The sequence below is a fragment of the Somniosus microcephalus genome, chromosome 7 (genome assembly GCF_052327205.1).
Source record: "Somniosus microcephalus isolate GS21.2 chromosome 7, FLI_Smic_1.0, whole genome shotgun sequence".
Lineage (NCBI taxonomy): Eukaryota > Metazoa > Chordata > Chondrichthyes > Squaliformes > Somniosidae > Somniosus > Somniosus microcephalus.
The window spans coordinates 116,638,713-116,663,846 of record NC_140993.1 but is presented as its reverse complement, the minus strand read 5'-3'; the positions used below and the strand labels follow the sequence as shown (position 1 = coordinate 116,663,846).

The 25,134-nt window shown below is 46.3% G+C and overlaps 1 protein-coding gene across 14 annotated transcripts in view; it reads right to left on the bottom strand.

Moving 5' to 3' along the window:
* dtna (dystrobrevin, alpha) overlaps window positions 1–25,134 on the bottom strand; it is a 364,320-nt gene that overhangs the window by 192,041 nt on the left and 147,145 nt on the right. For all 14 annotated transcript variants that reach the window (XR_015079004.1, XR_015079005.1, XM_085992861.1 and 11 more), the window contains exon 6: window positions 12,311–12,465. Coding sequence is in view for 12 of the 14 variants with exons in the window: in XM_085992861.1 (XP_085848987.1) it covers window positions 12,311–12,465 (155 nt within the window). In the remaining 2 variants the exon portion in view is untranslated. The remainder of the gene's footprint in view (window positions 1–12,310; window positions 12,466–25,134) is intronic.

Genomic DNA, 25,134 nt, shown 5'->3' with positions numbered 1-25,134 from the left:
TGTAAATAGCTGAGGCCCCAACACTGATCCTTGCGGTACCCCACTAGTTACAGCCTGCCAACTGGAAAATAACCCATTTATCCCTACTCTCTGTTTTCTGTCCATTAATCAATCCTCTATCCATGCTGATATATTACCCCCCGACCCCTTATCTTGCATAATATACTACAGCCACTGGTTCCCCTTTATCTAACCTGATAGTTACATCCTCAAAAAACTCTTAATAAATTTGTTAAACACGATTCCCTTTCATAAAACCATATTGACTCTGCCTAATCATATTATGATTTTCTAAGTGCCCTGTTACCACTGCCTTAATAATGGATTCCAGCATTTTCCCAGATGACTGATGTCAGGCTAACTGGCCTGCAGTTCCCTGTTTTCTCTCTCCCTCTTTTCTTGAATAGCGGGGTTACATTTGCTAACTTCCAATCTACTGGGACCATTTTAGAATCTAGGAAATTTTGGAAGATCACAACCAATACATCCACTATCTCTGCAGCCAGCTCTTTTAGAACCCTAGAATGTAGACCATCAGGCCCAGGGGATTTGTTGGCTTTTAGTCCCATTAGTTTCTCAAGTACTTTTTCTGCACTGGTATTAATTACTTTAAGTTCCTCACTCTTATTAGCCCCTTGGTTCCCACTATTTTTGGTATGCTTTTTGTGTCTTCTACTGTGAAGACAGTTACAAAATATTCGTTTAAAGTCTCTGCCATTTCCTTATTCCCCATTATAATTTCACCTGTAAGGGACCAACGCTTACTTTTGCTACTCTCTTCCTTTTTACATATTTGTAGAAGCTATAACAAGCTGTTTTTATATTTCTTGCTAGCTTACTCTCATATTCTATTTTCTCCCTTTTTATCAAATTTTTGGTCATCCTGTGCTGATTTTTAAAGCTCTCACAAACATCAGGCTTACTACTATTCTTCACAACATTATAAGCCTCTTCTTTTAATCTAATACTATCCTTAACTTCTTTAGTTAGCCACGGATGGATCACTTTTCCCATGGAGTTTTTATTTCTCAATGGAATATATATTTGTTGAGAATTTTGGAATATTTCTTTAAATGTTTGCCACTGCTTATCTACCGCCATATCTTTTAATCTAATTTCCCAATCTACCTTAGTCAACTCACCCCTACAAGATGTAATTGACTTTATTTAAGTTTAAGTCTCCCGTTTCCGACTGAAGTATTTCACTCTCAAACTCAATGTGAAATTTTATCATATTTTGATCATTCTTCCCCAGAGGATCCTTTACTATGAGATTACTAATTAAACCTGTCTTATTACACAACACGAGATCTAAAATACCCTGTTCCCTGATAGTTTCTAGAACAATACGTCATGGAACCAGTCTCAAATGCATTCCATGAACTCATCTTCCAGACTACCTTTGCCAATTTGATTTGCCCAGTCTATATGAAGATTAAAGTCCCCCAAGATTACTGTATTAGCTTTGTTACAAGCTCCTACTATATGTTGATTAATACTCTGTCCAACAGTATAGCTACAGTTTGTGGGCCTATAAACTTCTCCCACCAGTGTTTTCTGCCCCTTGTTATTTCTTATCTCCACCCATACTGAGTCTACTTCCTGGTCTTCCGAGCCAAGATTCTTTCTCACTACTGTCCTTATGTCGTCCTTTATCAGGGCTACCCCCTGCCCCTTTTCCATTCTGTCTGCCTTTTTGAAACATCAAGAACCCTGGAATATTTAATTCCCATTAATTAATTCCCAATTAAAAGGCCAATGCATTCAGAACTAATAAAAATTAAATTGAAGTGAAAAAATGCAGTTTTCAGCCCTTACTGCCTTTTAAGAAAAACATTAACATTAAAAAGTCTCAAATGGGAGTCTTCAGCGCTTAAAGCTGAATTCCCTTCTGCATCTAAAAAAATGGAAAACGTGCTTCAGATTCAGCAAGCCAGAAAAGTGGCACCCAGGGTCTTGCACGCAGCACTCCAGCTTTGTGCAGGGGGTCCAGCTTTATGCAAGAGAGGTCCTCTACCCACAGGGGCCAGGAGGCCCTCCAGAAAGAATGATGTGGGACCACTTCACCGAGGCCATCACTGCCAGCAGTGTCGCCCCCACCACCTGGCTCCAGTGCCCAAAGAAGCTTCAAGACCTCAGACCACTGGTCAAGGTCAGTGAATGCATCTTCAAAAGCCATCTCCTACCAACTGCACCACTAGTCTCACACACTGCTCAATGTTCTGACTTCTCGGAGGTCTTCCTTTACCATCCAAGGCCTTGCAAGCATCCAGCAGCACTCCCTACACACTTAAAAAACTTTAAATATCTATTGCAGCAAGCCACTACTTCAGTAAAATAAAAAAAAAGCAGTCCAAAAGCTTAAATGCAAACTTACCTGAAAGATGTGTGTGTCCCTTTAAGAGGTGCTGACAGTGCCTCTGTGAATCTGCTTGCACGCTGGGTTTACTTGGCGTGCTTAGTACCCAGCGCTGAACTCAGCGCAAAGGTCCAAGTTTGCCATGGTGTCGTTAAGTCGTGTCACCGCTACCACATCTGCAGGGCAATTCATCTTAAAGGCAGCACTGCCGGGCCTGGGAAAATGGAGGACGTCGCAGGACCCGCCAGAAAGCCAGAGTCAGAGGCCAAAGGATGTGAGATGGGATATAAGGCTGCAAGAGGTTACAGATGTAAGGTAGAGCAAGGCATAGAGGATGATTGAAGATGAGGATGAGGATTTTAAATCTATTATTTTGAGGGACAGGGAGCCAGTGTAGATCAGCCAGTGTAGAGTGGCCGCCTTCTTTTCGCCAATTTTTTGCGTAAGCCTCCAAATTTTTAGCCCAGTCTAACCACCTACCCTTGACCTTCAATGGCATTACCATCATTAAATCTCCTACCATCTACATTGTGAGGGTCACCATTGAGCAGAAACTTAACTTGGCCAGCCACATAAATACTGTGGCTACAAGAGCAGGTCAGAGGCTAGGTATTCTGTGGCGACTGACTTCCCAAAGCCTTTCCACCATCTACAAGACACAAGTCAGGAGTGTGATGGAATACTCTCTACTTGCCTGGATGAGTGCAGCTCCAACAACACTCAAGAAGCTCGACACCATCCAGGTCAAAGCATGCTGCTTGATCGGTACCCCATCCACCACTGTAAACATTCACTCCCTCCAGAACCAGTGCAACATGGCTGCAGGGTGTACCATCTACAAGATGCACTGCAGCAACTCGCTAAGGCTTCTTTGACAGCACCTCCCTACCACCTGAAGGACAAGGGCAGCAGGCGCGTGGGAACGCCACCACCTCCAAGTTCCCCTCCAAGTCACACACCCTCCTGACTTGGAAATATATCATCGTTCCGTCATCATCGCTGGGTCAAAATCCTGGAACTCCCTACTAACAGCACTGTGGGAGGACCTTCACCACATGGACTGCAGCAGTTCAAGAAGGCAGCTCACCACCACCTTCTCAAGGGAAATTAGGGAAGGGCAATAAATGCTGGCCTTGCCCGCGACACCCACATCCTGTGAATGAATAAAAATAAAATTCAATTAAAAAATAACATTTATCCTGTCCTTGCTGATCTACCTGTCCCTCGAAATAATAGATTTAAAATCCTCATCCTCATCTTCAATCATCCTCTATGCCTTGCTCCACCTTACATCTGTAACCTCTTGCAGCCTTATATCCCCTCTCACATCCTTTGGTCTCTGACTCTGGCATTCTGTTCATCCACCCTCCTTCATCACACCCTTAGTGGCAGAGCCTTCAGTCAACTCGGCCTCATCCCTGGAGCTCTCTCCCTAAACCCCTCCATCTCCCTCCATCTTTAGAAACCTTCTCAAAACCCACCTTTGTGAATATGTTTTCAGTCACCCTTTCCAATCTCCCCCCATGCATCAGTGTCCATTCCTTTTATCTATTTTTATCGTCCCTCATCTGTATAGTCTTTTGGGGAGTTTTTTGACTTTTAAGACATTATATAAATGCAATTTGTTGTAACTATGCACTCTTTGGGAAGGGAATATGATGGGTTTGTGACTAAAGAGATTCTTTTTATTATTCCAAGGTTCTAGATCGGAACTGTTTTGAAAGTTTTCACTTCTATGCAAAGCATAGTGGCTTTGTTCCAACAGAATTCTTCCTTCATTTGAATTTTTACATACTAGCGATGGGAATTTCCTTGGAGTTGCTCCCTTTTGCTGCCGTAACTTCACTTTAGGTTCCACGCACCATTCCGCAGCTTAAAAGCCAGCAGCTTCCTGTTCCCAGAATGCTGTTACTAGAATTTTAAGAGTACAGCCAAGGGTAACCAGCCCACTGGAATTATTTTCCCTCAACGTCCTTGTCTTCCTTGCCTTTTAACAGGGAAAGTGTTTCTATAACTCCCACTTTGATTCTTCCGCGCAGCTCACCCCTGCCCCGAAAAGTCACCATGTTTTGAATCAGAGGTGTGAGTCCATAAACTGCCTAGAATTTTTACAAAAGCAAAATAATGTAGATGCTGTCTGACCTGCTGAGTAGTTCCAGCATTTTCTGTTTTAATGCCTAGAATTTTTGATAGTTTTAATACTGGACATCCATTACAGTTTTCTGAGTGTGCAGATTTTATGAACTAGATAGATAAAAACTTTCTACAAATGTCATGCTGAATATTAAAACATTTCCCCAGTCATGTAAGCTGAATTGTAAGCAACTGTAACTCAGATTTTTAGTACTAGCTGGAAAAATGCTGCCAGAGTTCTCAAAGGGGTTAATACTCAAGCCAAACATGTCTTGAATGACGAAACTGGTAAAAGAGCCAAAAGAAATCCACTGGCTCATTGTTTCCACACTATCTGTCAACTACAAGGCATTCTTTAACATAGCAAGTTGTAAAGAAGATGTTGAATAAAATTTCTTTGACGAAAACAATGCCAAATCAGCTAAGCAACTAATTTCCCCATAACTTATGCTTAAAGGAGTGCTTGTTGGGATTTGCTCCATTTCCATCAGAGTCGAAAGAAAGATTGAGTTGACCAACTGATCTGGTTTTCAGCTACAATAACCTTATTAGGATAAATTATTTTGTTTGTGAAATTCTTTTCATTACTAGAGATCTCCCGTAGTGTTGCTCATGTTGAGGTAGAGGATATGCTGTTTATCCTTCCTCTCCTCGCTCTTCTTTCCTCTTTATTCTCTTCCCCTGCCCTCCTCTCTCCACCTCCCCTCATTTTCTTTTACCACCTCTCCTCTGCCTCTTCTCTTCTTACTCACTCCCTCTTTCCCCTCCATCTCTCACTCGCCTCAATCCTCCTCCCTTCCTTTCAATTTCCTCCTCTCCTCACATCTTTCTTTCCCACTTCTCTTACCAATCCATCTCATATCTCCCTTTCCTCTCTCACTTCCTTACTCCTCTTCCGCTATCTCCTCCCATCTCTCACCTCCTCTCTCGCCCTAGATAGAAGGTGCGGATAAGGCCAGAGAAAGATTGGCAAGGAAGCCGGTCTTAGAAAATGGACTTAACAAAATAGACTTTGGTGAGTTGGCAATTAACAACCAAATGTTCACAAACCAAGCTTTCTCCAAATTAATTAATTCAATAAGATGAGTGTTTTGGAGCAATTCCAATGTAGTAATTTGGAGAAAGCGTGGTTTGTGAGCATTTAGTTATTAATTGCTCACAGTAAGTTCCACTTGTTTGTCTCTAGTTTCCACTCCACTTTTCATTCTCTCCTTCGTTCTCTTCTCTACTTGTTGCTTTGTCCTGTTCTGGCTCTCTCTTTACTGTTTTTCATGTTAGGGGTAGTGGATGGTCGGGTAGTGGGTGTTGAGGCAGGAAGGTAACAATTTCTTGGGTGTGATTTTATGGGGAGAGATTCAGTCAGTGTTGCAGGCCAGCATGTTCCAGGTACCGACTGGCCTGCACGTTGCACGATGGGGAGGGAAACATCCAGGCCATGGGCTTGGCTGGGGTAGGAGAACAAGGGATGGGAATGTATGGGTGCATGGGTATTCAGACTGGTAGGAAAGAGACAGAAAAGTGCTTGGGCGGGCAAGAGGGTGAGGAGGTGCCAGGTGAAGAAGGAATCCAGCCAGAGGTGTAGGCAATTGAGTCATGGGGCTCGATTTTAATTGCTGAGGTGGGTTGGAGTCGGGTTGTGTGGTGGGCGGTTTCCGGAGCCGCTTCTGGCGGGATCAGCTGCAGATGTCGATTTTGATTCAATGAGCTTGTTGATTTCAATGAGGCGCGCTGGCCGGTCCAATGAGCGCGATCGGGTCGGCTGGCTGCCTCTGATGACGTCATCATAGCTGCTGCTTTTAAAGCTGCCATTCAGCCTAAGCCTTTCTCCTGTGGTTTCCTGGACTCATTGATATTGATTTAGATGCAATGACATCTTCCAGAGGCAAGGCAGCTCCACAATTTAATAATGACTCCCGCCATGTTCTTGTGGATGCTGTCAGAGGGTGCAGGGAGATTCTCTTCCCTCCTGATGGCCGGAGGAAGCCTCCTCAGCAGACCAAGGCAGCCTGGCTGCGCATTGCAGAGGAGGTCAGCGCAAGGTCCATATATGCATGCTCATGAATCCAGTGCGAAAAAGGTTTAATGATCTTGTGCGAACATCAAAAGTGAGTATCCCATCACACCTGCCTTCAATCTGCTTCCCTTCTCTTCTCATCACCAGCACTCTGCATTGTAAGCCTCCTCCTTCACATCCCACCTTACCTTTACTTCCCTTGCACCCTTTCCTATCCATCTCTGTCTCTGCACTGAATTACTTCAGCATCCTGCCTATGAACCCCTTAGACTCACCCTCACTGTCGTGCAGTGACAACAACTAACAACGCACAGGGAGCTAGCTTCCTCTTAGCACCTTACTCCATCTTCATCTGCCTCAAAGCTTCTATGGTAGGGATTATTGACCCTCACTCCATCACTGTGGCTGAAACACCGCTTGTGTCCCTCCTTGCAGGAAAAGATAGCTCACAATAAGAGGGAGAGAGCACTAACTGGAGGAGGAACACTTACCCTAACCACATTGACCAGTGCTGAGGAGGCTGCAAACGGGATTGTTGGAGGTGGCGAGGACCTGGAAGTGGGCGATGGAGAGATGGGCACACTAGAGGAAGCTGGTGACATAATATAGTTTCATCCCTCTCAGAATGCAATGGCATATGATGTTCATAGAGAATTGCTTTGTATCATCTGCTCAAAAGGATGTGTCGGCTACATCAATATCAGGTGTCTAAATCATGCTTTTACTCTCCCACAGGACCATTGAACACCCCCCTCCCCACAATCCAGGACGAAGAGCCAGACAACTCCTCAGAGGAACCTGAAGCCTCTGAGGGAGCAGCGTCTCCAGGACTCAGCACACCCAGCACCAGCGCAACAACGCACAACTCGGTGGGGCCCTCGCGAGTTAGCGTAGTATTGCCACCTGGTCTATCACAGCACACAAGTGAGCATCAGCAGATGGTGGAGACAGCGACAGCAGTGGAGAGTCCTTTGCGGAGGTCACAGGACTCTCCTAGCTCTGCTGAGCTGCGTGCAGACGCTGTGCCTCTGAGGCCATCCAGAAAAAGAGAGGTTCATAAAATACAGGAACAAGTGCAGGTGTCTCTAGAAGGGTTTGCCTCCAGGGTTAGTGCGAGTGTGGAGAGAATGGAGGAGTCCATCTCTAACATCAGCACTGCCGTGGTGGAGGCAATGGCGCATGAACGCACCATCATGGATGTTGCTGGTTTATTATCCTTCTGTGATGTGTAAAAGAAGAATTATGGCAAACAGTTGATTGTGTGGCCTGTGTGTTCTGGGAAATGGTAAAAGCGCATTGAGGGCTCAGGGCAATTTGCTTTTGTAATGCTGATGGTAAAAGTGATAGGAAATAACAGGGTATAGCAGAGATGATGTATGACGTTGGACAAGTGTCGCCTGCAATTACAGAGCCATATGGTAGCCACCTATGGTTGAAGAGTAAGCTTATGCGAATGTGGCATGGCAGTGTGCATACCCTGCTTGATGGGCAGCAGTGAACTGGAGGGATGCTGCATTGGTCACGACAGGGCATGCAAGGCGTCCCTCGTCCTCTTCCTACTCCTCTTCCCAGGAAGATCTGCGTTGAGCCACGCGGCTGCTACTCCTCCGATTATGAGGACCAGGATGAGAGGGCATAAATTTTTCCCATCCCCTTGCTATAGATTTCATTTGCGGCAACAAGCTTGCAAGCGCACAGTTGAAGTGGCCTGAAATTATTCCATTCATGTCACACCGCAGATGGGTGTCAACTTGAACAGTCACAAGGTCAGTAGATGTGCAAAGCCTTATCCCATACCTACAACAGCAAAGTTGTTGCATTTGAATATCAGCCATGTTTCAGGGGCACTTTTAAAGTGCTCCACCAATGCATACAAATCATGTCCTCCAGCAACTCGTCTCCTAGAACCTGGCCTGTTTCTGACAAGTCGGGAAACAGGAGCCAGAAGCACGAAAATGGGATTCCACTAAGAAAATAGAATTAGCAAGGCAGTTAACAGGCTGTTAACTGCCTTAACTACCTGTCCCACCGGTTCCAGTCAGGTCAGTTTGGGAGCGGCTGAACAGACACTCACAAAAATTGGGTTGGGGCGGGATGGAGGTGGGTTGGGTGTCTGAAGCCATTTTTTCCGATTTTCACAACAGACCCGCCTCCAAACCCGCCTCTCCAGGCCTATTAAAATTGAGGCCATGGAGTTTATTTGACTGGAGTCTGCGGTTAGGGATAGGGATCTAGGTCACAAACTGCTGGACAGGGAGGAATCGACTAGGGTTGGGCGCCAGTGGGATGAAGAAGAAAATGGAAAGGGTTGAGAAGGTACAGGCACTTGGCCTGTTGAACAGTAGAAGAAAGATAGAATGCAAGTTCAGGGTGGGAAACAACAAGGGGGAAAGGAAAAGGATAAGGGCTGGGAATAAAACAGGTGCTTGGAGCTGGAGAAGAACCAGGAGCCCTCAATTCCTCTTGAAGACTCAGATTTGGCAAAAAGAAGGAGTTTATGGTGTTAGTTCGGCACTTTCCTCAGGCCCAGATTGTTTTTGCTGATTTCCGCTTGTTCTAACCCATTTTTACGTTCTGGCATATTTTAATGAGATTGGCAATAAATTTGGGTGTAATTAGATGTGGGCACACAATTGGGCATCAGTTTGAGTGTAACTTCCCGATTATGCCCCAAAAGGAAACTTCACCCCATGTTGAAATGAGGTATCTGATATGCATTTCCAACACTGAATCATTTTTTTTGTGTTAAATGGTTCTGCAAAGCACTGTCAGACTTACATTTAGGACCATAGTTAGATCTCTCAACAACACCAAGAAAAGGAACTGAACAAATCTCATCTTTAAAACAGTGATAGCTTTGTAAACATTTTACTCAAGAATATTTACACTCTAGGTTAAGCAATTTAGCACAGCATAGTGTGGACAACATGGTACCACCTACCGCCCTCCCTCAGCTGATGAATCAGTACTCCTCCATATTGAACACCACTTGGAAGAAGCACTGAGGGTAGCAAGAGCACAGAATGTACTCTGGGTGGGGGGACTTCAATGTCCATCACCAAGAGTGGCTCGGTAGCACCACTAGTGACCGAGCTGGGTAAGTCTTGAAGGACATAGCTGCCAGACTGGTCCTACGGCAGGTGGTGAGAGAACCAACATGAGGGAAAAACCTACTTGAACTTGTCTTCACCAATCTACCTGTTGCAGATGCATCTGTCCATGACAGTATTGGTAGCAGTGACCACCTTCGTCCTGTCTTCACACTGAGGACACCCTCCATCGTGTTGTGTGGCACTAGCACCATGCTAACTGGGATAGATTCAGAACAGATCTAGCAGCTCAAAACTGGGCATCCATGAGGCACTGTGGGCCATCAGCAGCAGCAGAATTGTATTCCACCACAAGCTGTAACCTCATGGTCTGGCATATTCTCTACCATTAACATCAAGCGATGCGACCAACCCTGGTTCAATGAGCAGTGTAGAAGAGCATGCCAGGAGCAGCACCAGGTGTACCTAAAAATAAGGTGCCAGCCTGAGGAAGCTGCAACACAGGACTACATGCATGCTAAACATTGGAAGCAGCATGCTATAGACAGAGCTAAGCAATCCCACAACCAATGGATCAGACAAAGCTCTGCAGTCCTGCCACATCCAGTCGTGAATGGTGGTGGACCATTAAACAACTGATGGGAGGAGGAGGCTTCATGAACATCCCCATCCTCGATGATGGCGGAGCCCAGCACACGAGTGCAAAAGACAAGGCTGAAGCATTTGCAACCATCTTCAGCCAGAAGTGCCAAGTGGATGATCCATATCGGCCTCCTCCTGAGGTCCCCACCATCACAGAAGCCAGTCTTCAGCCAATTCCATTCACTCCATGTGATATCAAGAAATGGCTGCGCGCACTGAAAACAGCAAAGGCTAGGGACCCTGACAATATCCCGGCTGTTGTGCTGAAAACGTGTGCTCCAGAAGTAGCTGTGCCTCTAGCCAAGCTGTTCCAGTACAGCCAAAACACTGGCGTCTACCCAACAATGTGGAAAACTGCTGATGTATGTCCTGTCCACAAAAAGGACAAATCCAATCCAGCCAAATACCGCCTCATCAGTCTACTCTCAATCATCAGCAAATTGATGGAAGGTGTTATTGACAGTGCTATCAAGCGACACTTACTCACCAATAACCTGCTCGCGGATGCTCAGTTTGGGTTCCGCCAGCAGCACTCGGCTCCAGACCTCATTACAGCCTTGGTCCAAACATGGACAAAAGAGCTGAATTCCAGAGGTGAGGTGAAAGTGACTGCCCTTGACATCAAGGCAACATTTGACCGAGAGTGGCATCAAGGAGCCCTAGTAAAACTGAAGTCAATGGGAATCAGGGGCAAAGCTCTCCACTGGCTGGAGTCATACCTAGCACAAAGGAAGATTTTTGTGGTTGTTGGAGGCCAATCATCTCAGCCCAAGGATATTGCTGCAGGAGTTTCTCAGGGCAGTCTCCTAGGCCTAACCATCTTCAGCCACTTCATCAATGACCTTCCCTCCATCATAAAGTCAGAAGTGGGGATGTTCGCTAATAATTGAACAGTGTTCAGTTCCATTCGCAACTCCTCAGATAATGAAGCAGTCCATGCCCACATGCAGTAAGACCTAGATGTGCGGGTTAGGTTGATTGGCCATGATTTAAAAAAAAATTGGCCCTTAGTGTTAGGGGGGATTAAATACGTGGGGTTACGGGGTTACGGGGATAGGGCTTAGGTGGGATGGCTGTTGGTGTAGGGACCGGGTGCTAGGGTTTGGATGATCAGCCATGATCTCGTTGAATGGCGGAGCAGGCTCGAAGGGCCGAATGGCCTACTCCTGCTCCTATCTTCCATGTTTCTATGTTTCTATGACATTCAGGCTTGGGCTGATAAGTGGCAGGTAACATTCGTGCCAGACAAGTGCCAGGCAATGACCATCTCCATCAAGAGAGCGTCTAACCACCACCCCATGACATTCAACGGCATTACCATTGCCGAATCTCCCAACATCAACATCCTGGGGTTCACCATTGACCAGAAACTTAACTGGACCAGCCACATAAATACTGTGGCTACAAGAGCAGGCCAGAAGCTGGGTATTCTGTGGCGAGTACCTCACCTTCTGACTCCCCAAAGCTTTCCACCATCTACAAGTCAGGAGTGTGATGGAATACTTTCCACTTGCCTGGATGAGTGCAGCTCCAACAACACTCAAGAAGCTTGACACCATCCAGGACAAAGCAGCCTGCTTGATTGGCACCTCATCCACCACCTTAAACATTCACTCCCTCCATCACCGGTGCACCGTGGATGCAGTGTGTACCATCTACAAGATGCACTGCAGCAACTCGCCAAGGTTTCTTCCGCAGCACCTCCCAAACCCACAACCTCTACCACCTAGAAAGACAAGGGCAGCAGGCACATGGGAACACCACCACCTCCAAGTTCCCCTCCAAGTTACTCACCATCCTGACTTGGAAATATATTGCCGTTCCTTCATAGTCGCTAGGTCAAAATCCTGGAACTCCCTCCCTAACAGCACTGTGGGAGAACCTTCACCATGCGGATTGCAGCGGTTCAAGAAGGCGGCTCACCACCACCTTCTCAAGGGCAATTAGGGATGGGCAATAAATGCTGGCCTTGCCAGTGACGCCCACATCCCAGGAACGAATATAAAAAAAGGACGCTGAGGAGAATGTGCCTAGAAATTCAACCTAATATATACATGTCATTTCCATCAATCGCAGACTGTAACAGATTAAAAGGTTTGGATGGTTGTTCACCTGTTGGGAAAAGCACGACCTTGATGCTTGTTCTGTGTATCCAAAGGAAGGACCTTCAAACACTGCCGTCGGTAACTTCAGCACCTCCCGCAGAAACTGGTCAAACTTCACATATATCATTATTCCATTGGAGTCTGATATTTGGGAGAAAATATCTGAAGGATAATAAGAGGAGAAAAAGTACACCATTACAAGTTTTACAAATACAACACGTAAGGCTAGCTTTTGCTCAATTGGTTATGCCACCTGCTTCAAAAGAAGCAGCAGTTTGAGCGCAGATCGGGGACACTGCGCCCTCCCGAATGAGTCAGCATGGGGCTCCTGTCATTTCCATGGCTAAGCTTCATTTACATTAATTCAGTGAGCTGCTAGTGTGAAGCATGTTTCTTATAGGTGTATTGTCATTGTAAGAGCAGGAAATCAGGTGTGCCAGCCGATTTTAAAGGACCTGCAGCAGCACCATAAAGGGGAGAGGTGGAAACATCAGGAGTGAAAGGACAAACCAATTTTGAGGGGCAGGCAAAAAATTGGCAGCACCTACAGCAGCAAGAATGTGGAAGCCTATAAGCCTCAAAACCCACAAGCAATTGGCATAAAAAAGTGTGCCAAACGTTATCTCGTTTTCCCTGATCACAGCTGAGGATTCCATTAATGGACAATCAAAATGGCCACCGACCAACCTATACCACCCATATTTGGTGAATAGGGCAGGAATTGTCAATAATCTGGCAAACAGAGAGGAAAATGGTGTCAGGGATTATAACTATGTCACCTGACCCTGTTTAACATATAACCATGAGGCTCCCATCTGTTTCCAGTGAGAGCTTCAGCCGCCCATCCTGAGCTGAGCTTCCGACCCCATATCCTCTCCATTACCAAGACTGTATACTTCCACCTCCATAATATTGCTCGTCTCCGCCCCTGCCTCATCTTATCTGTTGCTGAATCCCTCATCCATGCCTTTGTTAACTTTTGACTTGACTATTCCAATGCTCTCCTGGCCGGCCTTCCACCTTGCATCTTCCGTAAATTTGAGCTCATCCAAAGCTCTGCTGCCCGTAGCCTAACACGCACCAAGTCCCGTTCACCCATCACCCCTGTGCTCACTGCCCATAGCCTAACACGCACCAAGTCCCGTTCACCCATCACCCCCTGTGCTCACTGCCCATAGCCTAACATGCACCAAGTCCCGTTCACCCATCACCCCTGTGCTCACTGCCCATAGCCTAACACGCACCAAGTCCCGTTCACCCATCACCCCTGTGCTCACTGCCCATAGCCTAACACGCACCAAGTCCCGTTCACCCATCACCCCTGTGCTCACTGCCCCGTGTCCTAACACGCACCAAGTCCCGTTCACCCATCACCCCTGTGCTCACTGCCCATAGCCTAACACGCACCAAGTCCCGTTCACCCATCACCTCTGTGCTCACTGCCCATAGCCTAACACGCACCAAATCCCGTTCACCCATCACCCCTGTGCTCACTGCCCCGTGTCCTAACACACACCAAGTCCCGTTCACCCATCACCCCTGTGCTTGCTGACCTACACTGGCACCAGGTTGGGCAATGCCTCAATTTTAAAATTCTCATCCTTGTTTTTAAAGCCTTCCATGGTTTCGCCCCTCCCTATATCTGTAACCTCCGCCAGCCCTACAAGCCTCCAAGATCTCAGCACTCCTCCAATTCTGGCCCCTTATTTTAATCACTCCACCATTGGTAGCTGTGCCTTCAGCTGCCGAGGCCATAAGCTCTGGAATTCCTTCCCTAAATCTCTCCACCTCTCTACCTCTCTCTCCTCCTTTAAGGCGCTCCTTAAAACCTAATTCTTTGTCCAAGCTTTTGGTCATCTGTCTCAATATCTCCTTATGAGGCTCGGTGTCAAATTTTGTTTGATAGCGCTGCTGTGAAGCACCTTGGGATGTTTTACTACATTAAAAATGCTATATAAATGCAAATTGTTATTGTTGTTATTGTAAACCAGAAATGTTAGATCAGAATACCATGGATCAAATCAACTCTTGTAAAGCAGAATTCATGGTAGTTATTTCTTGATTCACTCTATATAAAAAGACAAATAACAAATGTAATGAGAAGTTTCAAAAAAAGACTTGACATAGCATAGATTTATGAAGTTACTCAGTGTTCAGGTTCTAAGCTATGTAGATCAGATATGTCGTCTGTGCTGAGGTAGCTGATCTCAGCTGGGTGCTGCAATTGGCTTCCACATCCATGGCCTCCGAGGGGGAATAAGCAGCCAGTGACCCCTGTTGGAATGTGTGGACATCAGGTGAGGTCAGGTTTGGCCTTGGTTGTGATGGCCCACTGTGTTAAAAGTCTGCTAACACTCAATATCTAGGGTCACACATGAAAATGGCCACTTGAGCAAGGTATGAGGGGGCTGTGGGCACCCCTGGAACAGCACACATCAAAAGCCAGCATCTTTAGGAGAATAGAGGGGGAAAGAGAAAAATGGTAGAAAGAAAGGAAACTGAAGATTGGAAATGATAATGTTAGGGGTCTGAATATTAAAAATAGCTACTGTTTACCTTCCTATTTCTGCTGAATACATAAACCTTAAAATAACTCATAATGCCACAGACAAAAATGATTTTGTAGGCTCTGTCCGCCAGTATGACAAATTCTGTATTCAATGGTTTGTCGTTGGATATTACAAGACAATCTTACTTTAGTGTTTCAATTGTACTCCATACTGGATTATTACAAATGCCATCATACTACCCATTTTGATCCCATATTTTTACAGGGGCAACTTTCAAATTTGGCAGGCAGAAATCTGATGGTATCAGATCGGCCGTCCATTACACACCCCACTTGATTTTCCTTTCCATTGAAGACAGTTCCTTCGGGTCCCTGGGGGGTGGTCCCTGCCACCCAAAATCCTGCTCCCAAGCGCCGGACAGGTAGCGGTTCCAACAGGGTTCTGGGAGGAGAATGACAGCAATAATGCAGATGATGCCCAGGAGTTAATCTCTCCCTTTCCTTGCGCTGTAGAGGGCCAGCTAGCTTCCAGTCTGCCTCGGCCCCCTGCCGCACCGATCCCGCCTTCCATTAAATTGCCCTCTCTATCTTTATTACAGTGGCAACTAACCAATTCCAGTGATAAAAGGGAATAGATCAGACAATAGAAATTCATGTAGATAAATCTGTTGCAATGATCAACCTGACGTAAAAGGGATGATTTTACCCTGTCCGCCAGGCAAGTGGGTAGTTTAAATCACCCACGGGACCTACCCGGCGAGTTCCTGCAGGTTCCAATTTTAACCAGCTCTTCTGAGCAAGCGAGAGGAAGCCAGAAGCCAGCGGGGTCATTCTGAAAGTATTCAGATCGAGCTCCGATGACATCATCGGGGCCTGACTGTAATTTTAACTGGAGGCCTGTGCGAGAAAGCCATTGTGGCTTCCCCACCAGGCCGACATGGTGGGAAGAGGAGACATAGAAACATAAAAACATAGAAGATAGGAGCAGGAGTAGGCCATTCGGCCCCTCGAGCCTGCTCTGCCATTCAATGCGATCATAGCTGATCATCCAAATTCAGTACCTGGTCCCTGCTTTCTCCCCATACCCCTTGATCCCTTTAGCCTTAAGAAATATATCCAACTCCTTCTTGAATATATTTAATGAATTGGCCTCTACTGCCTTCTGTGGTAGAGAATTCCACAGGTTCACCACTCTCTGGGTGAAGAAATTCCTCCTCATTTCTGTCCTAAATGGCCTACCCCTTATCCTTAGACTGTGACCCCTGGTTCTGGACGCCCCGACCATCGGGAACATCCTTCCTGCATCTAGTCTGTCCAGTCCTGTCAGAATTTTATAAGTTTCAATGAGATCCCCTCTCATTCTTCTAAACTCCAGCGAGTACAAGCCCAATCGTCCCAATCTCTCCTCATACGTCATTCCTGCCATCCCAGGTATCAGTCTGGTGAATCTTCGCTGAACTCCTTCCATGGCAAGAACATCCTTCCTCAGATAAGGCGACCAAAACTGCACACAATACTCAAGATGTGGTATCACCAACGCCCTGTACAGCTGCAGCAAGACATCCTTGTTCCTGTACTCAAACCCTCTCGCTACGAAGGCCAACATACCATTTGCCTTCTTAACCGCCTGCTGCACCTGCATGCTTACCTTCAGCGACTGGTGCACAAGGACACCCAGGTCTCGTTGCACTTCCCCTTCTCCCAATCTATTGCCATTCAGATAATAATCTGCTTTCCTGTTTTTGCCACCAAAGTGGATAACCTCACATTTATCCACGTTATATTGCATCTGCCATGCTTTTGCCCAATCACCCAACCTATCCAAATCATCCTGGAGTTTCTCGGCATCCTCCTCACAGCACACACGCCCACCCAGCTTTGTGTCGTCTGCAAATTTGGAGATATTACATCTAGTTCCCTTGTCTAGATCATTAATATATATTGTGAATAGCTGGGGTCCAAGGACCGATCCCTGCGGTACCCCACTAGTCACTGCCTGCCACTCAGAAAAAGACCCGTTTATTCCAACTCTTTGCTTTCTGTCTGCCAACCAGTTCTCTATCCAAGTCAATACCTTGCCTCCAATCCCATGTGCCTTAACTTTACACGCTAATCTCTTATGCGGGACCTTATCAAAAGCCTTCTGAAAGTCCAAATACACCACATCCACTGGTTCTCCCTTATCTATTTAACCAGTTACATCCTCAAAAAATTCCAGTACATAAGTCAAGCACGATTTACCTTTTGTAAATCCATGTTGACATTGTCCGATCCTGTCACTGTTTTCGAAATGGCTTTCCTTTTTTAAAAAAAAAACGAATCACCTGCTCTTCCTGGCCCCACAAGAAAAATTAAGGCCTCCCCTGTCTTGGGCATCTCCCCCCCACCACCCCCCATCCCCGATGGCGAGGCCCTCCTGAAGACCGTCCCAACCACTTGCCTGAGTGCAGGAAACAGCTCCTTCAGGCCCAGCGGTGACTTCTTGCCACATTACATTTTGCTCCCACCCATCGGCCAGTTGCCACTCCCCTCTGATTTTGGGCGGTAAACTATGCAGATGAGGCCCAGGAGTTAAAATTCCCCAGTACTCACACTGCGGAGGTCGGGACAGTTTTCCGTCCGCCTCGGCCCTCACCCACACTTCTCCTCTTTAATATCGGGGCTAAAGAGTTATTAGATTTTAACCACATGAGTTCATATTAACAGAAGTTGGATTAATATCAGTAGTGAACACTGGGAAAATTCTGTGTGTTGTATACATATGCTTGCTTGAAAGAGAAATATCAGACATGACTCCTAAGGTTGGTAACAAATGCGCTTCATGCCAAAATAACCAAATGCTTACTGCCAGCACACAATTCACATTTATAAATAACTTGCAAACACTCAAAAGGTCAGATTCCTTTAACACTAGAAAATATTGGCAATAATGCAACATCTTTCAAAACGCTAGCTCTTTAAAGTGACATTTCTGTATTTTCTTCCAAGGTTCTTTTTCTTTTGCCAACTTTCTGAATGATTTCCACAACCATCTCTATCAACATTTTTGCTGGGCCATTTTTGTGAACTTTTCTCATATATTTAGCTAAGATTTATTGTGGAAGTAACACAGAAACCAAAATGTGTTGATGGCACATAAACCCAGAATAACACAAAAACATCTTTTAAGAAATTTTTCTTTCATTTGAACCCAGACAACAAATTGCAGTTACATAGAACCTTTAATGTAAAAAGATACTTCACAGAGACAAGAAGAACATATACACCAAGCCAAAGGAGAGATTAGGAGAAGTGGAGATGGCTTTTAAGGAACGTCTTAAAGGAGGAGAGGGAGGTGCAGAAGCAGAGGAGTTTACAGAGGAAGATTCACAAGAGACTACAGACAGAAAATGTTCAGAAGGGGGATGTTGTAGGGCTGGAAGAGGAAAGAGATGGAAGAAGGGGCTGTGAGGCCATGGAGGGAGTTGGACAAGGATGATTATTTTAAATATGAGGCTTGGAGGGCCAGGAATGTCACCGAGCACTGGGGTGACAAGTGAGGAACTAGGTGTGAGATAGGATATGCGCAGCAGTTTTAGATATATTGGAAGGTGGAGAATGGAAGGCTGGCTAGGAGAGTATTTGAGTTTTAGGACTCGATTTTCCAAGCCCCGAGGAGGCGGGTTTGGAGGCGGGAGTGGTGGAAAATTGCAGAATTGGGGGGCAGGAACCCATCCCGCCCCCAACCCGACTCTGTGCCAATGTCCCAGGAGGCGGGTACCCGACCTGTGCTGGGAGCCGCTTCCCCGAGGCGGGAAGGGGATTAGTGCCAATTAACTGCCTGTTAACAGGTAGTTAACAGGCAGCTTTTTGCCTAATCCCTATTTTTAGCCCTGAAGTGTGGGCTGTCCGATGGCTCCGAACCACGCCAAGTTAACAAGGTGGACCGTCGGTCTACAGGGGTTGGAGGGGTCGAGATTTCCATTGTACAGGTGAGTGATGGGTGCATGTGTGCAGAGGTAAGTGTGTGAGGTAAGTGTAAAGTGTTTTAATAAGTTTTACTTACCTTTACTTTCTCCTGCAGGCTTCCTTCCTTCCTTCAGTTCTTGGGAGTCCCTCAGCTCATCGGCACAGAAAGCAGAATGGCCGCTGAACTGTCAAAAGCTGCAGCCTCTGCTTTCTGGTCTGGAGAGCTCTCTAACTGAGTCTGAGTAGAAGGACTCAAGTTAAAAGACAGATTGTCAGTGTTTGACAGCTTCACAGAGCTGTCAAATGCTGATTTTTCATCTGTCAAAAGCTCTTGACAGATGAAATGTCAATCGCTGACGTCACCAGTAACCAGGTGTCCCTTAATTGGCCTGCTGAGCCCGCTGGTCAAGCAAGGGAAAATAGCGTGGGTTGGCCAATAGTCGATGGAGGCGAGACTACAACCCAAAAAGTGGGAGTCCCGCCTCCAAAAGCTCCCCATTGACAAAATTGAGCCCATAGAGTCCGGAGGTGACAAAGCAGTGTAAGAGGGTTTCACTGGAAGATGGGGTGAGGTCGGGGCAGAGATGGTAAATATTATAAAGGTGAAAGTAAATGGTGTGATGGATTGGATGTAGGGTTGGAAACTCAGTTCCAGCTTGAAAAGGATGTTGCAGTTGCAAATAGTTTGATTTAGCCTGAGACAGTGGCTAGGGAGGGGCAGGAATCAGAGAAGAGGGAAGCAGTTGTTGGTCATCCCCGCTCCAGAGACTTCAGCACATAACCTCGTCTGACACATCAGTGCAGTACTGATGGAGACCTGCATTGTCAGATGTGCCATCTTTCAGATGAGACGTCAAGCCTAGTCTCTTCTCTCAGGTCGTCATAAAAGATCCTATGGCACTATTTGATGAAGAACAGGGAAGTTCTCCTGGTATCCTGACCAATATCTATCCCTCACCAAATATCATTAAAAGAGTTAATCTGATTATTTAGCTCACTGCTGTTTGTGTGACCATGCTGTGTGTAATTTGGCTGCTATGTTTTCCTACACTGCAACAGTACTAAGGGGGGAATTTTCCCAGCCCTTGCAGGTGGGTAAGGAGGCGAGACTGCCGGAAAAATGGTAAAAACCTCTGTGCCATCTTCCCAGGAGGCAGGTCCCCGACTCGCGCAGGGACCTGTCTCCTCGAGGCGGGAAGTGGATTAGAGCCAATTAACTGCCTGTTAACCCGCTGTCAAAACACGCACACTGGACTTTCCTGATGTCGGGTCTGCCAGCGCTGAACAGACCCGACACGCAGAGGCGAGGGAGGCAATTAAAATCATTAGTGGTTTGTTTACAGCCATTTATCAATAGTTTTTTCCCAGATTTTTGGATCTGACAGGTCGCCCACCGGTTTCCCACTGTGCCTAGACCTAGTCCGTGAAGCTGAGGTGGGAGATCAGTGGCCATTGAAACAGCTGATCAATTGACAGCTTCAAATGTCAAGTGAAAGCTCCCAGCTGATTGAGATATGTTCCCTTAATCACTAGCTTCTCTGAGTTTAGAAGAATGAGAGGGGATCTCATTGAAACTTATAAAATTATAACAGGACTAGACAGACTAGATGCAGGAAGGATGTTCCCGATGGTCGGGGAGTCCAGAACCAGGGGTCACAGTCTAAGGATAAGGGGTAGGCCATTTAGGGCAGAGATGAGGAGGAATTTCTTCACCCAGAGAGTGGTGAACCTGTGGAATTCTCTACCACAGAAGGCAGTGGAGGCCAATTCATTAAATATATTCAAGAAGGAGTTGGATATATTTCTTAAGGCTAAAGGGATCAAGGGATATGGGGAGAAAGCAGGGACAGGGTACTGAATTTGGTTAATCAGCCATGATCTCATTGAATGGCAGAGCAGGCTCGAGGGGCCGAATTGTCTACTCCTGCTCCTATCTTCTATGTTGCTGTGTTTCTATGTGAACAGCATTTCCACTACAGATTCAGGATGTTGCAAGTCTTTACACAAGTCTCCATCCAGTCTGACCTCATTAACTCTCTCACCATTGACAGATTGCTTCAGACAGAGAAAAAGCGGGGAATTGTAGACCGGTAAGCCTGACATCGGTAGTGGGGAATATGCTAGAGTCCATTATAAAAGATGTAATAGCAGAGCACTTGGAAAGCAGTGACAGGATCGGACAAAGTCAACATGGATCTACAAAAGGTAAATCATGCTTGACTAATCTACTGGAATTTTTTGAGGATGTAACTGGTAAAATAGATAAGGGAGAACCAGTGGATGTGGTGTATTTGGACTTTCAGAAGGCTTTCGATAAGGTCCCGCATAAGAGGTTAGCGTGCAAAATTAAGGCACATGGGATTGGGGGCAAGGTATTGACTTGGATAGAGAACTGGTTGGCGGACAGAAAGCAAAGAGCTGGAATAAACGGGTCGTTTTCCGAGTGGCAGGCAGTGACTAGTGGGGTACCGCAAGGATCGGTCCTAGGACCCCAGCTGTTCACAATATATATTAATGATCTGGACGAGGGAATTGGATGTAATATCTCCAAATTTGCAGACGACACAAAGCTGGGTGGGAGGGTATGCTGTGAGGAGGATGTCATGAAACTCCAGTACGATTTGGACAGGTTGGGTGATTGGGCAGAAACATGGCAAATGCACTATAATGTGGATAAATGTGAGGTTATCCACTTTGGTGGCAAAAACAGGCAGGCAGATTATTATTTGAATGGCAATAGATTGGGAGAAGGGGAAGTGCAAAGAGACCTAGGTGTTCTTGTGCACCAGTCGCTGAAGGTAAGCATGCAGGTGCAGCAGACGGTTAAGAAGGGAAATGGTATGTTGGCCTTCGTAGCAAGAGGGTTCGAGTACAAGAACAAGGACGTCTTGCTGCAGTTGGACAGGGCCTTGGTGAGACCGCACCTTGAGTATTGTGTGCAGTTTTGGTCACCTTACCTGAGGAAGGACGTTCTTGCCATGGAGGGAGTGCAGCGAAGATTCACCAGGCTGATACCTGGGATGGCAGGAATGACGTATGAGGAGAGATTGTGTCAATTGGGCTTATACTCACTGGAGTTTAGAAGATTGAGAGGGGATCTCATCGAAACCTATAAAATTCTGTCAGTTCTGGACAGACTAGATGCAGAAAGGATGTTTCTGATGGCCGGGGAGTCCAGAACCAGGGGTCATAGTCTAAGGATAAGGGGTAAGCCATTTAGGACTGAAATGAGGAGGAATTTCTTCACCCAGAGAGTGGTGAACCTGTGGAATTCTCTGCCACAGAGGGCGGTGGAGGCCAGTTCATTAAATATATTCAAGAAAGAGTTGGATATATTTCTTGAGGCTAAAGGGATCAAGGGATATGGGGAGAAGGCAGGGACAGGGTACTGAATTTGGATGATCAGCCATGATCACATTGAATGGCGGAGCAGGCTCAAAGGGCCGAATGGCCTACTCCTATCTTCTATGTTTCTATGTAACACTGACAGCACAACTGTCAAAATCAATTTGGTCATGTTCCCTTTAAGAAAACCGGCTGATGATGCATCAGAAATTACATCATCAGACCCACTTCCTTCAATTTGCTGGGAAACTCGCCGGGTGGGATTAACAAGCCCAATCATCAGAAAGTCATTTCGGAGGCCGGGCTGGAACCAGCAGCAGGGCCAAGACCCGGCACCAACGTCACCCGCCATGGGCCCGCCAAGGTTAGTAAAATCACGGCCAAGGATTCCAATTGCCAGTTTTATAGCTTTATCGACTTGCACTGCCATCTTTTATAAGCTGTATACCAGCTTAAAGTTTAATTTAAAAAACCATCACTTCACATTTTTCCACTTTGAACTGCATCTGTCAACTGTTTGCCCTTCCTGCTGGCTTCACTAAATCTCACCCTTCACATAAACTCTCCCATCCGCATATTCAAAATCATCATTTCATGCAGCCTCAACAAGATCAAAATCACCAAGAGGAATATTTCTGACCACTTCCTCATATTATCATCCACTTACCCCGCTTTCCTGCAGTCCCACTACCCTCACCCTCTATCCTGGGGAAAAAATAAACTCTCTTGTCTTGCATCAAGTCCTGCATGCCCATCACACCTGCCCTCACTGATCTACACTGCCTCCTTAATTATGGGATTATATTGGGCTTCATGGGGTCATTTTAACTTTTGCCGATAGTGTAAAATGGACGACGTTAGATCGGCCGCCTGTTATACATCTCTACATCATCTTTTAATTTCCATTGTATTCAACGGAATGGAAAATCGGGAGAGATGTAAAATAGGCGGTCAATCCGATATCACCCGTTTTACACTATCGCCAAATGTGTTCAGTTCAAGTGTCAGTTTCAGTCTGTCAACTAGCAGCAGTGTGCTCTGTGTTTAAGCTGGCCCAGCAAGAAAACCAGACCAGTCTGAAGCTACAGCATGTCTCATAGTGTAAAAAATGAGCTTCTGTTGTAAACTATCTGTATGATAAAGAGAAAGTGAGTGGCATATTATTATTTTATGCATCAAGAAAGTTAATTATACCATGTGTCATAAATTGCAACTTCTACAAGAAGTAACTCAGGAAGTACTACTGAACGGCCAGCTGAGGGCACCGCCCGAGGAGTATAAATACTAGGACATGGGGCCAGCTTGGCCAGAGACAGTCTGGAAACAGGAAGCTAGTGGCTACTAACTAGACCTCCATGTTTTGTTACAAGCCGATTAAAGTCTTGCTTTATGTACAACCAAGTGCGTAGTGAGTCTTTATTACGTCAATTTAATCAACTTGTTATCGTCTCCACGCCTTGGGTGATTCGGAACAACCAGCTGCAACTCGAACCGCAGAAAGGAACCTGGGCAAGAAACTGATCCATCATAGAAAAACTCCTTAGACCCGCTCGTCTCGACCTGGACCCGAATGCACCTGCGGCAGCAAAGGTATGGAAGCATTGGTTTCGTACCATTAGCAACTTTCTTGAAGAATGTGGGGCGGGTGCCTCTAATAAGTTACGAATGCTTATTAACTATGTATCCCCTCATGTGTATGATTATATTGAGGACTGTATAGACTACGACGCTGCTATCGAAATTTTACAGCAGCTATTTGTCAAGTCCCCGAATGAAATCTTTGCTCGACGCCTACTGGCCACAACTCGGCAGCAGCCTGGGGAATCACTCGATGAATTCCTCCAGAAACTTTGCAGGCTCAGCAAAGATTGTAATCTTAAAGCGGTTACAGCTGAACAGTATCAAGAGGAACTAATCCGCGATTCCTTTATCAATGGGATTGCGTCCCCTTTTTATACGTCAGCCCCTGCTTTGAAATAAAACCCTCAATTTACGGGCTGCTTATGACCAGGCATTTTCCCTGGACTTGGCCAAGAAGAATGCAGACACTTATCTCCCACCACGTGCACGGGCGGCGGCTATCACCCTTAATAAGTCTTTCGATAGGTCTCGGGTGGATGCCCCCGCAGATGATGACTCTACTCTAACGGACGACGACCCTACCCTAGAGGCCTTTGCTGATGACTGTAATGTATGTACCTTTAAGGGGGGGAACTACTTTCTACAGCTCATGTATACTGTAGTACTGGCAGTGACCACACCTGTATATAACGCTGAGTAGTAATCTGTTGTTTCAGTTGCAGTTTGAGCCACGTTGAGTAAACACATATTGTACCGTTCTCCGCAGTCCGTTTCTTATTATACACGGACGTAACATTGGCGACGAGGCAGGTTCGAACCTACCTGCAACTCTGCATCACCTCCCGGGGATTCGTTCCTGGAGATCAGTGGATTGGAGGTCAAGACCAGAGACTCGGGCGTTGACCACGGGCAACCGCCCAGTCATCCAGCAGAGACTCGAGAATTGCGGGGGAGGCTGTCGAGAGCCAGGCTTGGCTTTCCAGTCGAGGTGGTCCAGCGAAACGGGCTGGCAACAGGTAGTGCGCAGACCCTTCCCGGACGGCGGCGGGTTAGAGCCCGACCGAGCGGCACAGCAAAGGGCCGAGCAGCGTCGACGGGGAGAGAGAGAAAGGGCAGAATGCACAGGGCGCAGCCGGTGTTCAGGGGCCAAGCAGCGTCGGAGAGAGGGAGAGAGAGACGCGCAGAAAACTACAGGGCGCTGCCATTGCCACGAGAACCGCTGGGAGCGGCATCGGCAGCAGCGGGGGAGGAAGGAAAGCGCGGGAGATGCCATTTTAAGGCATTGGGAGACGCCATTTTAAACCACACCCAAAATGCCGAAGAGTGGCAGTATCACTGCATTTGACAATGAAGTCGAAGATTGGACTACATATGTCGAACGAATAGAGGTGTACTGCAAGGCAAATGAGGTGTTAGATGACAAGAAAGCGTCGGTATTGTTAAATTTA